The 27311-nt window shown below is 41.7% G+C and overlaps 2 protein-coding genes across 13 annotated transcripts; one reads left to right on the forward strand and one right to left on the reverse strand.

Annotated features, from left to right (window-relative positions):
* Positions 1-680: 680 nt before the first annotated feature.
* Positions 681-9126, reverse strand: cnot2 (CCR4-NOT transcription complex, subunit 2). Of its 12 annotated transcripts, none has more exons than XM_021598911.2 (15): positions 8878-9126; positions 7611-7790; positions 7217-7289; positions 6769-6916; positions 6358-6543; positions 6126-6205; positions 4525-4650; positions 4007-4131; positions 3630-3747; positions 3306-3462; positions 3119-3180; positions 2993-3042; positions 2804-2904; positions 2394-2544; positions 681-2067 (listed from the first exon to the last, which is right to left on the reverse strand). In XM_021598911.2, exons 2-15 carry the CDS (start codon positions 7776-7778, stop codon positions 1981-1983), a joined length of 1632 nt encoding a protein of 543 aa, XP_021454586.2. In that variant the 5' UTR covers positions 7779-7790; positions 8878-9126; the 3' UTR covers positions 681-1980. The 12 variants fall into 12 exon arrangements, with proteins under 12 accessions (XP_021454586.2, XP_021454584.2, XP_021454579.2 ...); XM_021598909.2 differs by having other exon boundaries at positions 3306-3480; XM_021598904.2 differs by having other exon boundaries at positions 3306-3480; positions 4007-4164.
* Positions 9127-23213: 14087 nt separating this feature from the next.
* Positions 23214-25867, forward strand: lrrc10 (leucine rich repeat containing 10). The gene has a single exon (XM_021598913.2). The coding sequence runs from the start codon at positions 23765-23767 to the stop codon at positions 24617-24619; it is 855 nt and encodes a 284-aa protein (XP_021454588.1). The 5' UTR covers positions 23214-23764; the 3' UTR covers positions 24620-25867.
* Positions 25868-27311: the final 1444 nt, after the last annotated feature.

Genomic DNA, 27311 nt, shown 5'->3' on the forward strand with positions numbered 1-27311 from the left:
CGGGTGAAAGCTATGATCTTGGCAGTCCAATGGTTAGAACATTGGGCCAGTAGCTCCAAGGTTGCTGGTTTGTATCGCTGAGCTGTCGATGTGCCCTTGAGCAAGGCAGTTAACCCTAATTTCTCCTGTAAGGCGCTCTGGATAAGACCATCTGCTAAATGATGTAAATGTTAATGTCACTTGTTAAATCTACTTCAATCAGTGTAGATGAAGGGGAGGAGACAGGATAAATCAGGATTGTTAAGCCTTTAGACGTGGACTGTGTGTGCCACTCGAGGGTGAATGGGCAAAACAAAATATTTGAGTGCCTTTGAATGGGGTATGTGCCAGGCACACAGGTTTGAGTGTGTCAAAAACTGCATCGCTGCTGGGTTGTTCACGCTCAACAGTTTGCCGTGTGTATCAAGAATGATCCACCACCCAAAGGACTTCCAGCCAACTTGACACAACTGTGGGACGCATTGGATATGGGCCAGCTTCCCTGTGGAATGCTTTCGACACCTTGCAGAATCCATGCCCCAACGAATTGAGACTGTTCTGAGGGAAAATGGGGGGTGCAACTCAATATTAGAAAGGTGTTCTTAATGTGTTGTACACTCAGTGTAAATTCAGTGTCAAATGTGTTTGGTTCTCATTAAGAATGCCCCCCCCCTCTTCCCTCAGAAACCAGACAACAGTAGTTCAGGAAAGCCTTTTTTGCTTTATTAAAAAGAAGCTTTGAACGTCAGAAAATACAAGATTGGTCTGTATGATTTTTTCCCCTTCAAATTATTATTCATTTTTCCTTTTCTTATGAAAGGCTGCTGTTTAAACAGCTTTGAGTGAAATGTGTCCATCTGTCCTCTTGCTTTGGACTTTAGGGGTGGATGTCCTTGTTTTTCCTGAGAATCAGGCCTTTCCTTGTTTGTCTTTTTAATTTGTATTTCTTCGTAAGTGCCCACAGTGCCGAGTATGATGCCCTGTCCAGCAGATCCAGAAATGTCCTGTTTTATCTACATATTGTACTCCATGCTGACCTCCTAAAGATGAGGTACAAGGCAGGGCAATTTTTTCCTCCAAAATAGATGCCATATATATATGTATACACATACATATATATACACATTCGTACATATATATCTTTATTCATGTGATGTTCAAAATGTTTTTTAAAAAATGTACACGTTTACAAAATCGTAACAAAGACTGGAAAGTGTTTTGCTCGCTCTGGAACAATGAAGCTGGGTAGGTAATCTAACAACACTTCACTAAAACAGTCTCTGATTTGTATATTGAAGCCAGACAGAAAATACCAGTCAAAAGGAAGGAAAGAAAGGGATGTGGGGCCGGTGGAGAAGAAAAGAGGGAATGTACAAGAGGAGAGATGGAGAGAAAGAAGTGGAGAGACATTTGTAGACAGGCTACTTATCTATCCAAAACAAAATATGAGGGAGTGTTTTCACATTTAAAAAAAAAGCACAAACAATATTTGTGTTCTTTTATTACTAAATAATGCAACAATGAACATTGCACTTCTTCCGCCCTTTCGTTCTCACGTGTGGGATGGTACTTGTTGGCTTAGCCTTCCCCACCTTTCTCTGTTCTTAACACTTGGGGGGTGGGGGGGAGATGAGGCATAACCCTTGTTCTGTCACTGTAAAGTGTGTCGGTATTGTCCGTTTTCCTACCTTGGACCAAACAGGCTTCTGATTCAGAGACGTAAACAAAACACAGACCCTGGTCAAAAACAAAACAAAAACGATGAAACGAAAGGAATAAAAACAGAACAAGTGGAGGTGTTTGGGCAGCACATAATTTGGGAAAGGCAGGGCTCAATTTTCCCCACCCTTACGCGGTGGTGAGCGCCTTCTCTGAAGTCATTTTAGCCAGATCCTCAAGGAATAAAAACCAGGATGGACGCCTGGGCCGCAGCGCACCATCCTCTTCAGGCTGGGAGGAAGGTATGCAGGGACAGCGGTCCCCCTGGGACTGTACTAGGCCTCAGAAGGCCTGCTGAGCTGGGTTGTAGTTGAAGGTAGATGGGACGTGGGGCCTCTCTTCTAGCTTTTCGTACTCCAGGTGGAACTCCTGGAGGGATAGAGAACACATAATCAGCAATGGAGACGGAGGATTCCTGTTGAGTTTATATTGCCTGAGTGAGAATACTGATCATCAATATCAAGAGCTGAAAACTCAGTGACAGACATCACCAGTAAAAGAGATACAAAAAGTCTATCTTGAACCAACGTTAAACACGTACAAGTTCCTAAAAAAATAACTACGATGTCAAGCACGTAACTCCATCCAAGGAGATTTACAACTCAAAACATACATGTAAATCTGAATAGCACACACAGCATTTTCTCTTCATGTTAAGTGTATTGATTGAGGGTAGCAGATACTAAAGCCAATACCTTTACCTTGGCTACCTTCCTCCAGTTAAGACAATCAAAGAAGTAGTAGGTCCCCCTCTCATAGGTGTTGGTCTTTAGTGTGGGCTCCATGCCCGGCGCCCGCGTGATCCACACCCGCTCCTCTTTGTGGTACCGCCAATCCCGGTTAAAGCTGCACCAACACGAGACAGGCAGGAGAGAGAGATGCCATTAATGCACAGTGAGTCAGTAAAGAAAAAGGCACAAATAACTCCTTGATAACAACATATAGAAACTATGAACAACTACTGAAAGAAACCGATAAGGTGATCCTGGGAGTTAAGGTGTGCTAATGAATCCTAGTCTTATTTAGATAAGATCCATGTTCAAAGACACCTCTCTCAAGGGTGCCTACGTGAAAGTGCCTTCAGTAGTGATAGTACAGCACTTACAGCTCTACTGCTGCCAGGAGCTGTAGCAGGTCTCCTCCGTTCATGTAGTACAGATAGAACAGCAGGTCTTCACCGTACCGCGCCAGTTTAATAGCTGCCAGCTGAGGAGAGATGGCTTTATCAACACCATCATTTGGTTTATCCAATTATGACATTTTGCTTTTCTTTTTTTACTGATTTATCACTTACCTTGTCCCTTATGTGGATGTTGGTTAAGTACTCAGAGGGGACGTGGAAGTCTGAAAGATAGGAGGCACCAGGGTCACCAACTGGCTTAGTGTGGGGTATGTGTGTGTGGTCAGGGTAATGTCTTACCAATGTCTTGAGGTCGACACGGTGCTGATGCCCAGGGGGAGGCAAACTTGGGGTACAGGTTTCTGTCAGGAGAGGAGTGGACACGTTACTATCAACATACTTAAGATGAATAAAAACATCTAACAAAACATTGATTTTGACTTCTGTAGCCATTCAACCTAATGTTCAGACAGAGCAACCATCTTACTCTGGAGAGTTGAGGTTGAGTCCAAGCGTTGTGAGGTCACTACCCAGTGCCAAGTGCACCATGCCCGGGTCCGTCTCCGCTGCTCGGATAAACGTCAGCAAGCCAATCATCCCAAACTGGTCCGTCACCATTCCCCCGGGAATGTTCGTCACCCGCCCTACAGATGTGGGGAAATCTACAGTGAGGGAAAATAATAACCAAGTAGAGCTTTCCCTACAGATAATGCAAATGTGGACCATACCAACGGTCATGCAGGAACCATGTCAAAACCCACTGAGGTACCCAGGTTGAGACCGAGAGGTGTGATTGGTTGAGCGGGCTCACCGTCAGGTAACACCTGGATCCCTTTCTTCTGGCTGTTGTTCTGAGCTGAGCTCGTCTTGTCTCCGGGGAACTTAGGACCGTCTGCACTGGACGTGCTCTTGCCTGTAGAGTTTAGGTTCTGCACAAAGCAAAAAACAAATGAATGAATAATCTATAAGCCACATGACATCATGGAATATTGCTTTGAATATAGGATGTCCACTCTACTAATTATATGGTGAAAGACTTGAATATGCAGTAGTTGTTGTTGCTCAACATAAGGAGGCCTTGTATGGTTGCCTGTCCATTTCAGCTTTATCCATGTTTGGCATGACACCGACCAATGAAAACAGACTGACAACCAGGCTAAAGGCAGCCTGTCTGTCTGTCTGACTCACTGTTTTGCTGTCATCGTTGCTCAACGTGGGGTCCTTGTAGTTGGGACCAGGCAGTGCAGGGAAGTCCTCGTTGTGGATGGAGAAATCCTGCGTCGGCTCGTTCGATGGCTTCGTCACCATGCCAACTGATGAGGTCATGAGATGAAGAGAAGAGGCTTCTTAAATAAATCACCACAATGAGAAAGAAGTTTAGCCTTGGGTTATATATACACACCATTGGAGAAGGCCTTCTCCCTTTCTTCATCACAATTTGCCACAGTTTATATTTGAAGAGAGACTGAAGTGGGCTGAGTATTTACACTGAGAATGTGTCTAGCAGTGCTGACTGGCCCACAGTAATATGACGAGTCAGTGATGCTTTGGACATGTGCATTGCCAAGTTCCCTTTGCAACCAAGCCAAGTGCATTACAATGAGCCCTTCTTTCTAGTGCACTACACTGAGCCCTTACAATGGGTAGCCCTCCTAGTCTAGTCCACTAGTATAAACCCTTACTAGTGCACTATACAGAGTTCTTACCATAGGGGGCCCTTCCAGCTAGTGGGTTGAGTAGCGGTGTTGGGTTTGCGCTTCCTTCCCTCCGACTCCTCTCTGCTAACGCAGGGAAGTCAGACAGGTCTAGCCCCGTCACGTTTTCACTGCCGTCTGTGAGGGGCAGGTTAAAGACTTGTAAGAAAGTAAAATGGTGTTACTCTTCATGCTGACAGTGTCTTATAGTATGTGAATGAATAAGTAACGTGGGCTGAATGTGATACATCATTGGATGGCCAGACTGAGCATCAGATTAGAGGTCGACCGATTTCAAGTTTTCATAACAATCGGAAATCTGTATTTTTGGACACCAATTTGGCCAATGTTTTTTTTTTTTACACCTTTATTTAATCTGTATTTAACTAGGAAAGTCAGTTAAGAACACATTCTTATTTTCAATGACGGCCTAGGAACGGTGGGTTAACTGCCTTGTTCAGGGGCAGAACGATAGATTTTCACCTTGTCAGCTCGGGGGATTCAATCTTGCAACCTTACTAGTCCAATGCCATAACGACCTGCCTCTCTCTCGTTGCACTCCACAAGGATACTTGTTACGTGAATGCAGTAAGCCAAGGTAAGTTGCTAGCTAGCATTAAACTTATCTTATAAAAAATAATCAATCAATCATAATTACTAGTTAACTACACATGGTTGATGATATTACTAGATATTATCTAGCGTGTCCTGCGTTGCATATAATCTGACTGAGCATACAAGCATACAAGTATCTAAGTATCTGACAGCAGTGGTAGGCAGAAGCAGGCGCGTAAACATTCATTCAAACAGCACTTTCTTTGCATTTTCCCAGCAGCTCTTCGTTGTGCGTCAAGCATTGCGCTGTTTATGACTTCAAGCCTATCAACTCCCGAGGTGAGGCTGGTGTAACCGAAGTGAAATGGCTAGCTAGTTAGCGCTAATAGCGTTTCAAACATCACTTGCTCTGAGCCTGTGGTTGTTTCCCTTGCTCTGCATGGGTAACGCTGCTTTGAGGGTGGCTGTTGTCGTTGTGTTCCTGGTTCGAGCCCAGGGAGGAGCGGGAGAGGGACAGAAGCTATACTGTTACACTGGCAATACTAAAGTGCCTATAAGAACATCCAATAGTCAAAGGTTAATGAAATACAAATGGTATAGAGGGAAATAGTCCTATAATTCCTATAATAACTACAACCTAAAACTTCTTACCTAAGAATATTGAAGACTCATGTTAAAAGGAACCACCAGCTTTCATATGTTCTCATGTTCTGAGCAAGAAACTAGCTTTCTTACATAGCACATATTGCACTTTTACTTTCTTCAACACTTTGTTTTTGCATTATTTAAACCAAATTGAACCTGTTTCATTATTTATTTGAGGCTAAATTGATTTTATTGATGTATTATATTAAGTTAAAATAAGTGTTCATTCAGTATTGTTGTAATTGTCATTATCACAAATAAATTAAGTAAAAAAAAAAAAAATGTTTTAAATCGGGCGATTAATCGGTATCGGCTTTTTTAGTCCTCCAATAATCAATATCGGCGTTGAAAAATCATAATTGGTCGACCTCTACATCAAATAGCTGGTTATTTTGAAGAGACACACTACTAACCTGTGCCATTGAAGATGTTGCTTGATAACGAGTTGTTCATCCCAAACGCCTGGTTCCGGTTCATCCCGAATCCCGACATGCTACAAAAATACAGAGGAGAATTTTAGCCTCCAACTGGATCACCTTCATATTCAATCATCACAAAAAACGATTGATGATTTAGACATTTAAACAGAGAGTTGAGAACAGCAGATCTTTCATTTGTATTGCCAGCCAGACTGTGTGACTGTACCTGTTGATGGTGAAGGGCTGCCGTGCAGGCTGCTGTTTGGGCATACAGATAATGCTGGGGGGGCTGCGGTTGGGGCTGCCTAGCCCTGAGCTGCCCATGCTGTTGGTCCTGCCGCCGCCCATCCCGATGCCCTGGCCCACCTGGGAGTGGTTCAGCATGTTCCTCGAGTTCATCGGCAGGATCCCCCTGTGGAGGAGACATCACGGGTTAGAGTTAGACTAATGGGTGAACAGAATGGCTTGATATGAAGCCAGGTGATTATTTTTACTAATAATGTCCTGTCCTGCTCTGGAACTACTGAACTGAACAGCTAACAGCAGAATAATGATTCCATGGCATTTAAACACATTGACTTATGTGGTCTCTCGGTCTCAAGAATCTCTTTCTCCAGCATCTCCATCTTACACACACCTGCTTGGCGAGGGTGGGGTATGGAGGGACATGGTGGGTACCCCAGTGGTGGGGGTGATATGGCTCGGTAGCGGAGTGCCTTGCGTTAAGCCGCGGTTTAACTGTGGCGTGTTGTTGCCCATGCCCCTTATCGAGAAGCCTAGTGCACCTGCAACAGGAGAAATAGAAACAGTCAACATGGGACTCTTATCAAATTCCAAAGTGACCAAAATATTGGATATTTCTCATAGCGATATTTTGAGATCAACAAGAAGTGTTGAAGTCTGTTTTGAATTGGGTATATTTAAAATCGGGTACATTTACAGGGTAATTATTCTAAATTGATCAAATAGCTCCAGGTATGACTTGACTACAAAATTGTTGCAGACCAAAATGTATTACAGCCTTAGTAGAAAAGACTCTGAAAACCACAGACAGAAATGTAAATGAACAGATGCAGCCAGCTTACTCTGTGGGCCATATAAACTGGCCCCAAGCTGGGATAGTTGACCTGATGACGACGGTGAGGGAGACGAGAGCATCTAGGAGGACAAGGAGAGAGATAAACCACAAAGTGAGAGGGAAGGACTGGAAACAAGAATACCAACAGATGACAATACCTTTATCAATAACACATAATCGCACATTAGGGCAGTTCGTATATCATTATTTACAAATCACATTACATTGGAATTACACTGTAATTGGGGTATTCAATTTAAAAGGATAATAATAATAACAACATCAATGCCAAGGCAAGTTATAGTCATATAGGATGATGGAGTAGCCTACATTTCCCTAAATATGAAAAATAACCATAAACAGATTTACATTATAGATGGACGTGAAAACAATTTACTTACTTCAAGTTCAAAGGGAGCTGTAGTAGGGATGTGCGATCGAGCAGACAGAGCACTTACGTCTTTGTCCGACCGATGTGGGTACATGGACGGCTGGCTGTAGTACATGTTCTCATCAGGGTAGTCACTTTCCACCCCCTCTACAAACTTCTTTCTCGTAGCACTGAACATGCCGTTTGTCACCTACAGAGAGTGGAAAGAAGGAACAGGTTTAAATATCTCAATTCCTCAACAGTCCATAGAAATTGAGACTGTCGACCAGCATGTCTGGATCCACTGTCCACACTGTTCATATCAGATTTAAAAACCGATCATGGTCAGGACATGAGAGAAACACACAAGCCACGCAGTAGTGTTAGTCCTATGACTATGGTTTACTACGCATTCAGTTTCAACTGGTCCGACATCACATCTCACTACCAGACAACACGCCCACAACTTGCGCAATGTGTGCATACCAATGCTTGACTTGGAATTAAATAGGTTCCAGTACTCATTTTGGGTGCCGGTACTGTTTAAATTTAGGTGCAGGAGCTCCACAATAGTTGAGAGGTAATGTACTACAGTATAAGACGAACAGGAGCTCAAGCAGTAGACAATCTGAGGTGCTGGTTACTCAGCTCCACTGAGCTCCTGCCCAAGTCAAGTACTGGTGCATACAGTGTGCCTTACAAAACTAATTTACAATCGCGTTTATAGTGTTGTTGATTTTCCACTCACTGTTATCATGCTGGTGTGTGAAAATGCATTGGTCAACATACAAAAACTGTGTCCATCCCTGCAGCGTTGCCTCAGAACAATTCAACAAGCTTCTGCTCAGGTGACACTAAAAGGTTCAGTTATTATTCTCTACACCAAACTTTCCGTAAAGCATTTTGTGGCTAACGTTAGCTAACAATACAGCGCGAGTCTGATTAGTTATAATAACAGTTAGTTTAACAACAAGCATCACTAGACTAACGTTAGCTAGCTAAATCCCTCCAATTCAACAACCCTTGTCAGGCAGTCTGCTTGCCTATAGGTAGCGATGTGCAGGTTGGGCCTGTTGTTTCTCCTATCCAGTTCCCAGTACCTTTCGGTCTCAATTTACGCTAGGAGCCACAGACAAAAACAGAGCGCAGAAGACTTTTCGAATTCAAATCTGCCAAACCGGTCCAAAACACACCAAACCGAATGACAAGGACAAAAAAGATTAATGTGTTGTGATGTGACGATTCGAGTCGGACCAAATGGGTTTATATTTGAGGGAAAAATACTGTAAAAACCTCACCGCATTAATTTCCCTTCTCCTCGTAGCTAGATCCAAGATGGCTGTGTATTCAGTATTCCACAATCGAGAATCCTGGGTGAATAGCCTTTGCACTCTGACCTCTCCACAACCTCCTAACCATTTCCGCACACAAATTTTGAACGTTCTACTTCTGTGGGTACAAAGTGGCTAATACACTACAGGATGAATTTGAATTGTCTGCAGTATTATTTTTCTAGTTACATATATTGTTGGGTGAACTCACTATCGGTAGAAAATTATCAGTGTATCAACAAACTCAGTAGGTAAACAAATACAAAAATGATAATACGCCACTCTCATGTATATTATTTTCAAAACATAGAGGCAATGAACCCAGGCATCAGTGATATGACATCACGGTAGTAGCCTATACATCAGGGATCATCAACTAGATTCAGCCGCGTGCCGATTTATTCTTGAGTGGATGATCAGGGGGGGCTAGTGGTGCACGACTCCACGATTTTTGGAATCGACTCCTGTGGATGGAGTTGAAAGGAATCGATTCTTACTCAAAACGCGCTGAAACGGATGCGAACACACGTACATACAACCTCATTATTGCGGAGTCCTACTAGGAAAACTACATTTGCGTTCTAGAGGACTGACATGAGCATGATGCTGCCCAGTTGCTCATCAATTTAGTCTATAAAAGGCCTGTTTTGTTTGAATATAGAAGGTGATGTGTAGGAACTAGACTATGTCATTGATATTTCTGCTGTGTGCAGCCTTGACCGATCCCATGGGATGATGTGTTGCACTCTACGATGATAAGCATTTTCTTTGCCATATTATAGCCCTATTCCGACGGGTATTACTAAAGAGGTTGGTTTTGTAATTATTATCCAAGTATGTGCATTTTTTATTCCAGAGGATGATTCACACAGGATTCGTTTTTTCAAAACTGTAATTCAAATGTATTTTCACTACCATTCAAAACTTTGAGGTCACTTAGAAATGTCCTTGTTTTCCATGAAAACATACATAAAATGAATAGGAAATATGGTCAAGATGTTGACAAGGTTATAAATAATGATTTTCAATTTCATCAAAGAATACTCCATTTGCAGCAATTACAGCCTTGCAGACCTTTGGCATTCTAGTTGTCAGTTTGTTGAGGTAATCTGAAGAGATTTCACCCCATGCTTCCTGAAGCACCTCCCACAAATTGGATTGGCTTGATGGTCACTTCTTATGTACCATATGGTCAAGCTGCTCCCACAACAGCTAAATAGGGTTGAGATCCGGTGACTGTGCTGGCCACTCCATTATAGACAGAATGCCAGCTGACTGCTTCTTCCCTAAATAGTTCTTGCATCGTTTGGAGCTGTGTTTTGGGTCATTGTCCTCTTGTAGGAGGAAATTGGCTCCAATTAAGCACCGTCCACAGGGTATGTCATGGCGTTGCAAAATAGAGTGATAGCGTTCCGTCTTCAAGACCCCTTCTACCCTGTATAAATCTCCCACTTAACCACAACCAAAACACCCCAAAACAATCACATTGCCTCCACCATGCTTGACAGATGGCATAAAACCCTTCTCCAGCATTTTTTCATTTTTCTGCGTCTCACGAATGTTCTTCTTCACCTCAAACATAGATTTGTCTGTCCATAACACTTTTTTCCAATCTTCCTCTGTCTGGTGTCTGTGTTGTTTTGCCCATCTTAAACTGTTATTTTTATTGGCCAGTCTGAGATATGGCTTTTTCTTTGCAACTCTGCCTAGGCCAGCATCCAGGAGTCGCCTCTTTACTGTTGATGTTGAGGCTGGTGTTTGCGGGTACTATTTCATGACGCTGCCAGTTGAGGACTTGTGAGGCATCTGTTTCTCAAACTAGACACTAATGTACTTGCCCTCTTGCTCAGTTGTGCATCGGGGCCTCCCACTCCTCTTTCTATTCTGGTTAGAGCCAGTTTGCGCTGTTCTGTGGAGGGAGTAGTACACAGTGTTGTACGAGATATTCAGTGTCTTGTCAATTTCTCACATGGAATAGCCTTGATTTCTCAGAACAAGAATAGACTGACAAATGCTGATTCTCCAGATACTCAACTAGTCTAAAGAAGGCCAGTTTTATTGCTTCTTTAAATCAGCACAACAGTTTTCAGCTGTGCTAACATAATTGAAAAAGGGTTTTCTAATGATCAATAAGCCTTTTAAAGTTATAAACCTGGATTAGCTAACACAACGTGCCTTTGGAACACAGGAGTGATGGTAGCTGATAATGGGCCTCTGTATGCCTATGTAGATATTCCATTAAAAAAATCAGCCGTTTCCAGCTACAATAGTCATTTACAACATTAACAATGTCTACACTGTATTTCGGATCAATTTGATGTTATTTTAATGTACCAAAAATGTGCTTTTCTTTTAAAAACAAGGACATTTCTAAGTGACCTCAAACGTTTGAAAGGTAGTGTATGTCTAGACGATAATAGGCTACACTGATAACTCGTGCTTGGCTGCCAAATGTATGGGTCTCCCCATAATATTTAAATTGATGAAGTGTGATCCTAATCATTATTTTAATGATCTATGGTAGACTTTCTACCTCTACAATTTCTGTTTAATTTGTCAATATTACATTTTTATTCATTGATTTACTGGCCACCATTACTGTGGTTACATGTTCAGTGTTTGTATTGACCAGCAAACCCACTGCAGCCTACCTCACTAGCCTACCTTACTCTCCATCCCTGCTTTGGACAATTAATAGCATGACTCTCGTACTTTGCCCTTTTCATTTATGGTTGCTATTAATGACGAAAGGAGATATTATCTGTCTCTCTCCTATTGTGTATCACTGTTAAATACTGGAAAAATAAAAAACAGGGAAAATAAGTACTTAAAACTACCAATTATTGTAGATAAATATTAATGAAAAGGGTAAACACAACACTGGACTGAACCTTGTCAAACTAATATTAATGTACAACAATATAGAAGATAAATGACTAGAGGTTATGCAATATGGGTGTATATCCACTGCATGCTTCTTAGGTGTGTAATTAAATAACACACCCAATCTACCTACCTCATCCCAATATTGTTTTTATGTACTTTTCTGCTCTTTTGCACACCAGTATCACTACTTGCACATCATCATCTGCTCATCTATCACTCCAGTGTTAATCTGCTAAATTGTAATTACCTCACTACTATGGCCTATTTATTGCATTACCTCCTCACGCCATTTGCACACACTGTATTTAGACTTTCTTTTTTTCTATTGTGTTATTGACTATTTTTGTTTATTCCATGTGTAACTCTGTGTTGTTGTTTGTGTCGCACTGCTTTGCTTAATCTTGGCCAGGTCGCAGTAGTAAATGAGAACTTGTTCTCAACTAGCTTACCTGGTTAAATAAAGGTGAAATAAAAAATTAAATGACATGACCAATGAGCTATTGCAAATTTGAAACTATGAAAAATGTACGTTACACCGCGTGATTTTACAGTACACAAACAAGAGTGTGCAATATAGAAGGGTAGTCAGTGGACATTAGATCACATGACCAAGAAGCTATTGAAATTCTACATTTTGAAAAATTATTTTAAAATCTTGTGAGATGAAAATGGACAAACTAAAGGGTGTGCAATGTGTAGGCCCACTGAGTTGACATTCTGAACCTTGTTTGAAGTCACTAGGTCACAAACCATGTGAGATGAAAATTGATAAACTAAAGTGTGTGCAATACAGAAGAGTAGTCAGTGGACATTCTGAACCTTGTTTGAAGTCAGTAGATCACATGACCAAGGAGCTATTGAAATTTGAGTGTAAAAAAAGTTTGTACTTTGTTTACGCTCCCTAACTAATTCAACTTGTAATACAAAATGCTGCTCACATTTCCACATGTTAATTAGCTTTGGAAAGCGAATTCATGTCCAAATCTTGACAATAAGACCTGTGCAATGTTGTGCGCAATTCTTCCAACATCATGACACTTATTTGGTGTCTGTGGCTCAAGTGGTTTGAAAGCTTTTGAGGTTTGAAAGCGCAAATATCCGTTGAATATCCAACTTGAAACGGTCTTTACATCGGTTGCGCAAATGTGTTTTATAATTGTAACGTCTGATAAACTGGAATTCTAAACACAGCGCTGTGAAAACAATTAAGAAGTTTGAGTTTGGGAAACACTGAGCTCCTATGCACAATGTAGCCTCATCATATGTCTAATATTTGGCCTAACGTGGAAATGCAATGCATCAACTGAACGCAACTAAAGGAGCTAAAGATACTGCGTGTTTAAACTTCATTAAAGGGGACAACTTATAATGGGATGAAATGTTTAAAACGCATCTAAAATGCCGAATTTGCACATGTTCATTTAAAAATGGGTCAATATGCTGAAATGGATGACTGTGTTTTAAAGCATTAAAGAAGTTTAACAATCAAACCAACAACTGTGTCATTGTAAATTGAAGGAACTAAAAGTGAATGATGGTGGATGAAATCCCACATAAGACCCAACTGGAGAGGGCAGAAGAGCATTTACATTCACTCTATGCAGTCCGAAGAGGCAAACTTGGAGTATGTACATGCAAAATTAATGAAATAAAAGTCCTTCTTGTTGTTGGAGGAAATGTTGAAACTGTGAATGAAGTTCTTGAAGCATTTGAAGCTGTTCTCAATGACTTTAAGAATGCTCATGAATCTGTGCTAGAGCTGGTCACAGAAGAGGAACAGGAAAATGAGAGCATTACCTATTATCAACCAAGAATGAGGACTTATGAACATTTCCAAGAAAGAGGTGGAAATATGGAAAAAATATGAAGTTGAGCCACAAACACTCATTGAACCACACGACAGCATTTCCAATGTGTCAAAAACATCAAATAAAACAAAGTATTCTAAGGCTGCTTCCTCAATGTCCTCTGCACGCCTAAAAGCTGAGGCAGAACAAGCAGCTCTACTAGCTTGCCAAGCATCATTACAGGACAAGCATGCATTGGAACTGGAGAAAGCTCAACTGAAGGTTAGGATGGGAAAAAAGGCACTGGAAACGGACATAGCAGCATATAATGCCAGACTGAAGGTCCTGGAGAGTGGTGAGTCAACTTCTCAATCCCATGCCGTGGCAGCCCATTTACTAAGCCAAGAAGATGGAATGAACTCTTATTTTGAGAACCAGGAACCCAAGGTCTATGTGGAACCTGAACCATCACCTGTTGAGTTTGCTGCATTAGATGCAGTTCCAAATACCCCATTACAAAGGGTTTTACAACAACCGACAACAAAGCCATCAAAATCTATTCAGAAAACAGTCATAAACCACACCCTTCAGCAGCCAACAGCAAGGTCTATCAATCAACACAGAATCAACACTGCGGGTATCAGCCATAATACCAGCCTTGATAACCTCTCCACTGTGCAAAAGCATGCAAAAGCAGAATTAAATTGCTGACCTCCATGTACTACAGCACAAACAGGCCACACTCCCTGTTAGGGAGATACCTATGTTTGACGGTGATCCTCTAAACTTTGGGCTATGCATGCATTTGAGCATGGCATAGAAGATAAGACAAGCAGCCACCAGGATAGGCTCAATTACCTGGAACAGTACACCTCTGGTCAGCCCAAGGATCTGGTCCGTAGTTGTCTGCATATGGAAGCCAGAAGATGCTATGCAGAGGCTAAGAGGTTGTTAAAGGAACACTTTGGCAATGAAATCAAAGTCACCACTGCTTACATGGAAAAAGTTTGGAACTGGATAAACATCAAACCGGATGATGGAAAGGGACTGGGTGGCTATGCACTCTAAGAGGTTGCTGCAACGCTATGCAAGACCTACAGAACATGGAAGAGCTTAATCCTCCCTTCAACAAAAAGTTGATCATGTCAAAACTTGCCTACAAACTAAGGGAAAAATGGAGGCCTACAGCATGTGATATTTTAGAGAGAAGCCACCTGAAGGCCCAGTTCAGTGACCTTGTGACATTAATGGAAAAATAGGCCAAAATATTGCAGGATCCATTGTATGGAGATATTCAAGATCCCCTGTCCAACAAAAGGTTTTTAAAAACCAAAACAGCAGCTGACTTTAAACAGCAGTTCAAGTCCAAGAGTAGGGCAAGCAGCTTTGTCACTGCAGTAGCTGTAGTGGCAGATTGTGACCCTGAAAACCCTCTAAAAGAACAAACATTCAAAGTAAAGAGACCAGGCATCTACCCTTCTGATGCTCCCAGCATTGCATGTGTATTTTGTGCTGGTGAGCATTTATTGGTTGACTGCCAACAGGTGAAGGCCCAGTGACACAAATCCAAGGTTGAGTTTGAGATCAAAAAGTCTTTGTTTTTGCTGTTTGATAAGAGGACACTTAAGAAAATAATGTAAAAGAAGGATGACCTATCAGAGCTGTCAAAGAAAGCACCCCACTATCCGGCACATTGAAGGAAGAGAGAGATTTAGATCTCTGAAGGCAGATACGAGGGGTGTAGCAGTAAAGCGGGAGGAGACTGTCAGCAGTACTCTTGTTTCACTGGAAGCTGGTGAAGATACCGGAGCCGGTACAGATTGTGCACTTGCGCCAGTTCAAGTAAAGATGGCAAATGGAAGCAAGTCTGTTAACTTATGTGTTTCTCAATTATGGTAGTTCAGCAACATTTTGTACAGAGAGACTGAGGCAGCTGAAAGCTAAAGGCAGTGAGACTGAAATTCTGCTATGCACAATGGGGCAGGAGAGTCGTATCAAGAGCTTTGAGATATCTGGATTAGTGATTGGCAATGTGGAAGGCGACACATTTCTCGCATTACCAAATGTCTACACCCAGAATAAGATCCCAGTGACAAGAGAGAACATTCCCACTCAAAAAGATCTCAAAAGGTGGCCATACCTGAAAGAGGTTCAGTTGAAGGAGATTGATGCCGACGTAGAACTCCTGATTGGCGTAAATGCTCCAAAGGCAATGGAACCCTGGCAAATCATAAATAGCCAAGGCAGTGAAAACCCTCTTTGGATGGCTGATGAATGGTCCTCAACAATTGTACCATGGCAGAAGAATCTTGGCGTCCTACGATGGTGGTCAATCGTATCTCAATGGCCGACCTGTGGGTTCTTCTTGTAAATCAGTACAACCATGACTTCCCTGAGAGAGAGTATGAAGAGAAAAGTGAGATGTCAGCTGAGGATTGTAACTTTATGGAGATAGTATCAAGCTCCATAACGCTCAAAGACCGTCACTACTACTTACCGTTGCCCTTTCACAACAAAGATGTAGTCCTGCCAAACAATCATGACATGGCAGAGCAGAGCATCGGGCTCTAAATATTATCAGGAAGTTCAAGAAGGACGAAGGTTACGCTGCAGAGTACACAAGAACAGCTCCTCAGAGAGAAAGGCAAGGTATGGTACATACCACAGGAACAATACGAGTGGTGTTTGACTGTTCATCATCCAATAAAGGCACATCTCTCAACATTAAACTCCAAGACCCTGATCTGAAAAACACGCTTATAGGAGTCTTGCTAAGATTTCGGCAAGAGCACATTGCCATGATGGCAGACATCAAAGGAATGTTCCATCAAGTACGTGTCCATGAAGATGACTTAGACTTCCTGCGATTCCTATAGTGGCCGGACAGTGATACTAGCAAAATACTACAAAAGAGTACAGAATGAGGGTACATCTTTTCGGTGCTATATCCTCTCCAAGTTGTGCAAATTTTGCATTGTGAAAAACTGCAGAAGACAACTGTGAGAGGTACGACGAAGATGTGATTCAAACAGTCAAGTCCAACTTCTATGTTGATGACTTCCTCAAGTCAGTGGCCACAGAAGGACAAGCCATAGCTCTCACAAAAAACCTCAGGGATATGTGCTCTCAGGGTGGGTTCAAATTGACCAAGTGGGTCAGCAACAGCCGCACTGTGCTGGCTTCTATCCTTGATGAGGCAGATAAAAGGCAGATAAAAGAACTGGACCTGGACAGAGAAAAGCTGCCTGTTGAAAGAGCACATGGAATCCGATGGAACATTGAAAGTGATGCGTTTACCTTCCAAGTCACTTCCAAGAAGAGGTATTCTCTCAACTGTCCGCTCTGTTTATGATCCATTAGGTTTCCTTGCCCCATTTGTATTAAAGGCAAAGCAAATTCTTCAAGCGCTCTGCAAGCTAAAGTGTGGATGGGACGAAGTCATCCCCGAAGAACACTCTGTTTCATGGAAGAGATGGCTCTCAGAGCTGGACCAGCTGTCCAGATTCCAGATTGACAGGTATGTGATGCTTGAGAACTTTGGTCAAGACCGCACAGCTGCATCACTTCGGTGATGCAAGTGAACAAGGTTATGGCACGGCAAGCTACTTTAGGTTTACAAACAGTATGGAAAAGGTCCACATCGCATTCATACTGGGGAAATCAAGGGTGACTCCACTCAAGCAGATGATGATCCCCAGACTGGAACTTGCCACAGCAACATTGGCAGTGTGAGTGGACAGGATGTTAAGGTTGGAGCTCCAGATTGAACTTGAGATGTCAACTTTCTGGACAGATAGCCAGTCTGTGCTAAAATACCTCCACACCGATACCAAGAGATTCAATACCTTTGTGGCTAATAGGGTTGCTATGATCTGTGACCTATCGAAAGCAAAACAGTGGAGCTGTAACGTGCATTGTTTGAAGGAGACCAAGGTGCAGAGTAATTTGTGGTCATCATATTTATTTAAATGAGAACCAGCAACAAATTAACAAAGTGAAACCAAAACAACCGTTCCGTAGGCTACAAGAGCTGTACAAAAACAAGATCCCACAACATAGGTGGGAAAAAGACTACCTAAGTATGATTCCCAATCAGAGACAACGATAGACAGCTGCCTCTGATTGGGAACCACACTCGGCCAAACACAAAGAAATACAAAACATAGAATACCCACCCCACATCACACCCTGACCTTACCAAATAGAGAAATAAAACGTCTCTCTAAGGTCAGGGCGTGACAGGAGGTATTTGAACTCCAAACACAACCCAGCCGATGATGCCTTGAGGATTACATGTTGAAACTTTCCTGAACTCAAAGAGACAAGAATTTCTGGAGAAAGTCCCTGAGGAGTTTGGCTCCATCCCTCCGGATGATCCAGAGGTGAGAAAAGACGTCATGTAAATAGTACAAGTGTGGAAGAAAAGAGTCCGATCAGCAAACTGATTGAGTACCATTCAACATGGAAGAAAGCAGTTGCCTGGATGCTGAAACTGAAGAGACTTCTTCTACAGTTAAGACAGAAAAGGAAAATGCTCACAAAAACTGATCCAGGATCAGATTAGAGTTTAACAAAATCACTGAAGGAACAAATTGACAAGTTCAAACTGACGTTTGGAAAATAAAGTTTGTCTGTAAATTAGAACTTGTTCTCAACTAGCCTACCTGGTTAAATAAAGGTGAAATAAAATAAAATGAAATAAAAATCTTGCACTTATGCAGGAGCGGAACAAGTGGAACAAAACTAAGAGAAACTTCAGTCCTGGTGACCTTGTTGTCATCATCGATGACACTGCCCCAAGGAACTCTTGGCTAATGGGGCGTGTGTGGGAGGCTTTGCCAGGGGCCAAAGGTCTTGTCCGGAGCGTCATGGTTAAGACCAAGACAAATATCTTACAGAGACCTATCAATACACTCTGTCTGCTCCTTGAGGCGGCTGAGTGAGACACACACACACAAACATACACACACAGTGCTCCATCTTTGAATCACGTGCACCTCTGATTCATTGATGTCGTACTCTTACATTCTTTGATGTCGTAGCCATATATTTTTGGACGTCGAACTCTTGACATCTTTGGAACTCTTCAACTCAGACTGAGATCTATGGACTCTTTTCCTATATGAGACCTTGTACAATTTGTATATAGCTATGAACTGTAATAGTGCTCTGGTATAGAATGTTTTGTGTATTACGTTTGAATATTAAGTAATTGTTGTGCATTCAGAGCAGTTAACAATTAGGGGCCGGTATGTTATAGACAATTTGGACATATTTGTATAAAAGACAGAACATACAGAGCTCCATGTACATGATGAAATATTAGGTACGTACCTTTATGATTTATATTTACCTCATTGAGATATATTCATTTATTATTAGTGTAACTTAGTTTTTGCCCCCAACTTGCCCATTCATTGTACTGTGGTAAGTGTGTTAGAATAAAGGCAGGAAGTTGGGCCTTCGGGGGGAGGAGACTGTAGTCTTTTGACCATACAGACAGTTCATACTATGTATTTTCCATGTCAAGTAATCTATGCTTTAAGTTGATTGGAGAATCAACTTTTTGTTAGTTACAAGAAGAATAAACCTTTTTGTTGCACCACATCCCTGGATCTCATTGAGTGTTTTGGCCGTTTGGAAACCTTGAATGTGGACTGTATGCGTACGAAACAACCCCGCTTTCAGGCTTGGGCAGTGGCTATGATAAAGAGGAAAGGAAGCCACTACACCATTCTTTACTGAACTTGCGTGAGACATTGTAAATCAATACATTGCTAAATACAGCATTGTGAAAGTCTACAGCCTACATCTTTGTCAGAAAAATTCTATGAGAAACCTATCATTAGCATCACTATATCCTGTTCCTTAATTGTTTGAAACCTGGACGTTTTACTTCAAATTATGAGGCATGTTTTACCTTGCCAAAATCCTACCATAAAAACCTGGTGGCAATTATTTTTTTATTAAGACTTACTAATATGTGTTTCCTGCTCTTTAAAAAAAATAAAATAATTGTCTAGCTGACAAATCCATTATCCAAGTCATATTAACAACCTATGATACTTGTTGTATCTTTAAATCTTTCCTCTTTCTAACTGATATTTCCATCTTTGTCCAAGAAACCACTTGCGCATTTTAGGACCGTGTTTTCTGGAAATTGCATTTTGGAACGTTCACGTGTAACCTACTGCCATGCTGTACATTGCTGCCCCTACAATGTCAAGAAATAATATTTTATCAAAATTTTAAGCTAAACATTCCGATCTGTTCCATCAGCCGTATTAATTGATATGGCGTATGCCTTCACTAAACTAATTTGATACGTATCAGTCGGGATTAAGAAGTTAGTATTTGCAATGTCCACTGAAAAATAAGTGGGTATACGGCGTATACCCTCCGCTAAACCACTGGCTGTGAAATATGCGATAGTTTGTGTTCTCGAAGTAGTCTGGCAAATAGTTTCCTCCGTTACAAAAATACTGAATCTTAGGAGTCAAGCTTGACATCCAGAAATCCGAGTTGAAGGGCAAGGAGTCGGGGAATCTATTATTTTGGAGTCAACTCCCCACCATACATGGGACCAGAACATAATTACCAATCATTAGTAGATTGCAAATGGACTGCAAGAAGCCCAAACAAATAATACTTTACCAAACACAATCATTTCGAACCTTGCTTACTTTTGGGGAACCCTGCTATACATGATATCATATTGCATCACCATATCATATTGATACAGTATGTCACTCACTAGCTACGAATCACCTTCACTAATGAATGTCAATAAGGATTCAAAAAGTATTACCTTATATCTATTCTATTTCTAACATTTGAAAGCATCTGCAAGGATTCTCCATCATTCCATTGTTCTATGTGTTATGCATAACACGTTGTATCATTTAATTTGTGCCATAGGCCTATCGGTTAACAGAGCATGTTGGAGAGAAGTTGTCCTCTCCAATCTCTCTACAGTATTACATCCTATAGAGGGACCACCATATTTCCCACATTTTCTCCCTCATCAGTCGGTACCGTACTTCTAAGCCACCAGATGAAGAGTAATGTGCTGCCTAGAGAGGAGGGCTGGAGCTAAAAACAGTCCATCAGAGCACAGTCTACCCCCCCCCCCCCCCCCCCCCCCCAGGCCTGATAAGGGAAATTAAATTCCTGCCCTTTATCTGGAAAATAGCCCCTAATGAAGGTACAGGAGATAACGTAGGAAATTCACACTTCAGAGTGTACTAACGAGACAACAGATGATACCACCTTCCAGATTGCAGAGAATTACGTAACAGGGTTATGTAATTGAAAATGGCTCCCATGCACATGCTAGAGTAAGAACAGATTAAGTCACATAATGTGACCAAAAAACAAGATTAAACTCACTCTACAGTGGAGGAGAGTGGGGTAAGTTGAGACAAAGGGGTAAGTTGAAGTCCCTTTGTTTCTATTTATTTGTCATCTTCTTTTTCTTCTTCTATGGTATTATGGCGGTCAGCAAACAAATGTTAGAAGTGCATGCCACCACCTACTGGATGGGTGAAAACTGATAAACTTTAATGAATAAATAACAGGGGAAGAGGAAGGGTGAACAAAAACTTCACTCCTTCAATCTGATTCAAATGTCGTCTCAGATCCCTACACAGGTTCACGAGCCTGAGAGGGGTTGAACCTCTTCATTCAGTATTCCCTGTCACGTTTCGGCCATGAAGTCCTGATGATCCCAAAATATTTTTGCCGCCTTCTCAATGATTTCTAGTTTCTTTGATTGTTTTGTCTGTCCAGTGCAATTTATCACTTGTGCGATAAACACAATAAAGTCTACCTTCTTCACTGTTAGTATCCCAGGATCCCTCTGTTGAATGACATTCAGAGTGGCATCCACTCTCATCTTATATCCACTTGCTCCTTCTGCTACTTGCACTGCCTCCACATAGGAGACCTGCTGGATAGCCCTGATCCTAGCTAGCTACTACAACCGCTTTAACCCTATCAGGGCAATCTGGAGCGTGATTCCCATTACAATTACAGGACCGTGCTTCCTCAGACTCTTCAACAAAAACAAATACTTGCCACATGTCCAAACGTTTTACAATTATAACACTGAAGCATATTTTGTACATACTGTCTTCACTGAATATTTCACATTCCCAAATATTATATGAGTCAGTAGAAAAACTGAATCAAACGACAGCCAAACTGATAGGCTTTCCAACTTCTTTCCGTCAATCATTGGGATTAAACCACGTGCATCTACCACTCCAGGTATGTTCTCCCTAATCCACAAAGCCTCAATGTACTACGAGACGTCAGAGATGACACCTTTATTCGGTGCCCTACTCTGAAAATCATAGCATTCCACATTATACATTAATAGTTTGTAGAGCCACAGTGCTCTCTTTCTGTTCTCTTGGCAGGAAATCAACATACCGCTTCTGGTTACCCTGACCAAATCCACTTTCCCAATGTGTCCTTTACCATCTTTGAGACCACGAACGACCGGGTCACCTAAAAAAAACATCCTTGCTGGTGAAACGCACTCCAACAATATATTCATCTTAATTTCCAACTTTAGACCTTTTATTTCCATTCTTCTTTCTCACCATTGTCCACTTATCATTCTCATCAACTCCACTCGCACCAACAAAATCACACATTGTATCTGCTTCCACCATTACATGCATTTGTGCATTTGTAGGCGGTTTAACTTACCCTATCATGCGACTCAACCTACCCCATACCCGGGCCGGGGTAAGTTGTAGCAAGAGACCACTTTTTTTGGATAAGCTATGTTTTCAAAACTGTAATGTTTACATGAATTCTGATTATGTCCAGGGAAATACAACATCCTGAAATATATGTAGATATCTTTGATAGAAAGAATACTATATTTCCCTTGACAAAGTGATGCTGAATGTAAAAAATGGCTCAACTTATCCCACTCTCCCCTATGCAGTCTGGCTCTGGACTGATTGCATCCCATTTTAATCTTCTTTAAAAGGAATTGAAACAGAAAGACTACATACAGTACACTTCCCAGAAGCTCAGTAACCCCAGCCACCAGCTGTGGCTAGGTGTCCATAGCCCTCACACACTCACAGCTCACACCAAGTCAACGTGTGAGCTAAGCAGACAGGACTCCATAACTTGGGGTTGACAAAGCCCAGGCCACTCTGGCATTTACATCCCCCTGATATGCCTCTTTACTTTTTTTGGAGGCTGTTACTTAATTTTCCACTCCATGCAGCAAACATTTCAAACCACCCGATGATTTAAAGCTTTTCCAGCTTGACCAAAACACTCTCTGGCTCTCTCACATGGCTGCTTGCAACACTGTGCCATAGTTCAGAAACATGACAGCCTCTGGTAACAGTCACAAATTCTGCACATTATTTAAGAGTGAAAGGCCACTTGTGTGGCGATGATAAAGACTTGGCTCCCAGGCTGTGGGAGGGCTTGTAGACGGACGGAATGTAGATGACCTCCCGTGCTCTTTGATCACTTAACACCTCTTATACACTTATCAACTGACTACATTCTGTTCTGCAGAACATAGACCCCCCCCCCCCCCCCCTTGCTCTCTCACGTTATGGAGAGGGGGAAAGTCATTAAGCACAAATGGGGAGGAGTGAGCAGCTCGTCATTTGCTACTGCTTAAGAGCCTAGGCAAAGCTCAGAGCCACAGACAGAAAGAGAGCGAGCCAACAGAGGTCTGTGCAAGGGTCTGGGAATATCGGCAACACCTTCACTAGGTGGGATACAACACTGACATACCACTATTTGGGGGAAAGCTGGCAAACATAATTTGGAAGTCTTATTGTGAGAAGGATCCCCTCAATCCACACGACTCTCTAAAGTAGGTGTTTTTATAGAGACCGTCAAGTATAATCTCCAGCTTTGTGGGGGTCACAACATGCATGGACTTATAGTTTGACATTGGAATTGCCTTTCTGGGTTTCAGTCAAGTTGTAAGGGATTCAGTCATCTAGTCATATTTCCAGTGTTATTCTTGTTGTTTTTTGTAAAATGGCACCAGACTTGACAGCTTCTACTGCTAATCATGACAGTTAGAGAATGGACTTTCCTGGACATTCTTCCATGAGCTGCTCACTCCCCCCTCAGCTCTGCGGCTGAACAAGAGTGGGTGTAGGGCAGCATCAGGGAGACTCAGGCTGCTCATGATGGGGAACGTCATACGTGGCGCTGTGGCCTTTATCCCCTCCGAGCGCTGCCAGCGTTTCCTGGTGGGCGACCTGAAGGAGATGCCTCTCGATCGGACACTAGACCTGAGCAAACTGCAGCTGCGTCGTCTTCCTGTGGCTGCCTGCCTGTTCAATGAGCTGGTCAAGCTCTACCTAAGTGGCAACAACCTGAGCACCCTACCTGCAGACTTGCAGGGCCTGAGGAAGCTGCAACTCTTAGCTCTTGACTTCAACTGTTTCGAGGAGCTGCCTGCGGCTGTGTGTCAACTACCTCAGCTTAACATCCTGTATCTGGGCAACAACCAGCTCTGGTGCCTCCCACGGGAGCTGGGCGAGCTGAAAGAACTTAATACCCTGTGGTTGGAGACTAACTGTTTCACTCAGTTCCCCAGTGTGGTCTGCGACCTCCCCAACCTCAAGACGCTCCATCTGGGGTACAACCAGATAAGCAAACTGCCCATGGAGCTCGGTGGGTTAGAGGAGCTGAGGAGTATCTGGCTAGCCGGGAACCAGCTGTGTGAGTTCCCGCCAGTGTTGCTCGCCATGCACCTTCTGGCCGTGATCGATGTGGACCGCAACAAAATCCGCCGCTTTCCTGGTCTGTCCCACTTGCAGGGGTTGAAACTGGTAATCTACGACCACAACCCCTGTGTGAACGCACCTGTGGTCGGGGAGGGGGTCAGAAGGGTTGGACGCTGGGCAGACAGCTCGGATGATGAAGAGGATGGTGAGGATGGGTTGAAAGTGTGTGAGACTCCGACTGAGGTGAAGGAACTTGCCCCAGAGGGACAACTGGACTCACTACTTGAAAAGGGTTGTGGAAGCATCTGACCTTCAACCGTGGCTAAACTGGGGAACAGGATGCCAGTCAAGTGGAGCACTTACTGAAGAACGACCACTTACTGGAGAACGGCCAGCAGCCAGGCCTGATGGTGTTTTGTTCCAAATATGGTCAGGCCAATGATATGGACCTAAACACAGATGACAAATAATAAGCTGTTACGATTGGTTTCCATCATGATGAAACATGGACCTCACGAAGAGTGCCAGGAGGAATCTGATATGAAGTTCTCTACTTTTACATCACTGTCTGCAGACTTGAAGGATTTTCTTTTGCTCGTATTCAGTTCATTTTACAGGTTATTTTCCAATTCAAAACATTTCTGGAGACATGAACCCCGGGGCACACCACGTCATTTCAACATGGAAATTGGGGTAATATTGTTGCGATGTTGATCAATGAGATTTCAACATTTAATCACCCACTCAAAATGACAGACAGAGTTTGTAGTATTCCCAATGTGTTATCACTATGGTTTCAACCATCTGAAAGCACAACAAAATTCCAATAGAAAAACCATGTCTGATTTTTTTGTTTTGTTTTCATCTAAAATGTGTTATCACAGCACTTTAAACCATTTTAAAGCACAACAAAGTTAGAATGATAATACAATGTCAGATCTTTTGTATTTATACAACAACTTAATGTGTTATCACTGTGCTTCATCTAATAGCAGAACCAAATGACTTGGATTGCAGTTGAGATTACATTAAAAGTACATATTGCAAGTGATCAATGATGTTAGAGATTCTGCACAGATTATTTAAGCATTTGTGAAGAGCTCCACAGACCTGCGACCTTTGCATCTTGAACAAGCATGCTTTCTATGATTTCAGAAGAAGACATTTATAGTTACATTAGCGTAACCTCAACATGTGGTCATGGATGTGTTAGTCATTTTAAGATAGTATTTATTCAATTACATTAGTTTGTAAATTAGCAAAAACTTTAGGCTATTTACTGTCTTACAAAAGTAATATTGAATTGTGTTTGGTTGACAACGCAACCAAATATCAACATTTAAAGGATGTCTAATGCTTGCATAGTTTCATCTGAGCCACTGGCTAAATCATATGCTTAACATTTTATTTTTGGTTTAGTTGGAGATGTAAATCCAACATAATTTGTTAACTTGTCAACAAGTTAATAGGCTATTTACTGTATTGCAAAAGTGATATTGAATTGTGTTTGGTTGTCAACGCAACCAAATATCAACATTTGAAGGAGATTTACAGTGGGGCAAAAAAGTATTTAGTCAGCCACCAATTGTGCAAGTTCTCCCACTTAAAAAGATGAGGCCTGTAATTTTCATCATAGGTTCACTTCAACTATGACTGACAAAATGAGAAAAGAAAATCCAGAAAATCACATTGTAGGATTTTTAATGAATTTATTTGCAAATTATGGTGGAAAATAAGTATTTTTGGCCCATTCCATACATGCACAATTGGTGGCTGACTAAATACTCCCACTCCCCCACTATATGTATCTTTTGTGTCACTGACGTGGTCTGACTTTAATTCCAGTCTGTCTACAAATTATTAATGAATATGTTGGATTAAAGTCTCAAACAATAATCAAGTTAAATAATAGGAATACATTTAATAAAACTTTAAATGCTCTTCAAATAAAGTTTGATTTAGTCCCATTCATTCATTTCGATTTTTGGTTAAGATGGAAACATGAATCCCACATATCAATGATTAATTTATACATTCAATTTTAAATCAACCAAAGCTTGAAACTCTAGGCCTTTATGTATTGTCTATTTTTAGTTGAATCCTGAGTTGAATTGAAACAATAGCGGTTGATTACTTAGCCTGAATAGTATCATTGATGATATGACAAATAAAGTCATTCTAAAGGGTAACCATACTCTAAGAGCAACAGTGAATATATTTAATTATTAATAGATCTATCAATATCATGATAGCACATTGGTAGTCTTCAGTGTCAAATATCAAAGCTAAGCAGGACTGGGCCTGCTTAAAAAAAACCTGGATGGGATATCAAATGAATAGCTGTTGTAGATAGGTCAAGTAAGAGGTGCTGCCCAGCCTATAGTTTTTTAATTCTGATAGTGGATATACAATTGAAGATCTGACATTGTTTCAATGGTACAAACTCAACACGTGTTACACAAGGTTTGCATGTATTAAAATTACGACAATCATGTGGTTGAAATTTCACCCTCAAAACAACAATTTACTTTGATTAATTTTTTCAAATGATATGTATTTTCCATGTAGATTCGACATCACAATACGTTGACAAATTACATTGACACAATGTTGATTCAACCAGTCTGTGCCCAGTGGGAAGGAAATTCTGCCAGATGACTCTATTCATGAACCTTTGCTGGGGACAGCATACTTACTGTACAGTGCATTTGGAAAGTATTCAGACCCCTTGACTTTTTCCACATGTTACAACCTTATTCTAATATGGATTAAATAGTTTTCATTCAGGATCTCTCTGTACTTTACTCCGTTCATCTTTCCCTCTGTCCTGACTAGTCTCCCAGTCTTTGCCACTGAAAAACATCCACACAGCATGATGCTGCCACCACCATGCTTCACCGTAGGGATGGGTGTCAGGTTTCCTCCAGACGTGACACTTGGCATTCAGACCAAAGAACTCAATCTTGGTTTCATCAGACCAGAGAATCTTGTTTCTTATGGT

The sequence above is a fragment of the Oncorhynchus mykiss genome, chromosome 30 (genome assembly GCF_013265735.2).
Source record: "Oncorhynchus mykiss isolate Arlee chromosome 30, USDA_OmykA_1.1, whole genome shotgun sequence".
NCBI lineage: Eukaryota > Metazoa > Chordata > Actinopteri > Salmoniformes > Salmonidae > Oncorhynchus > Oncorhynchus mykiss.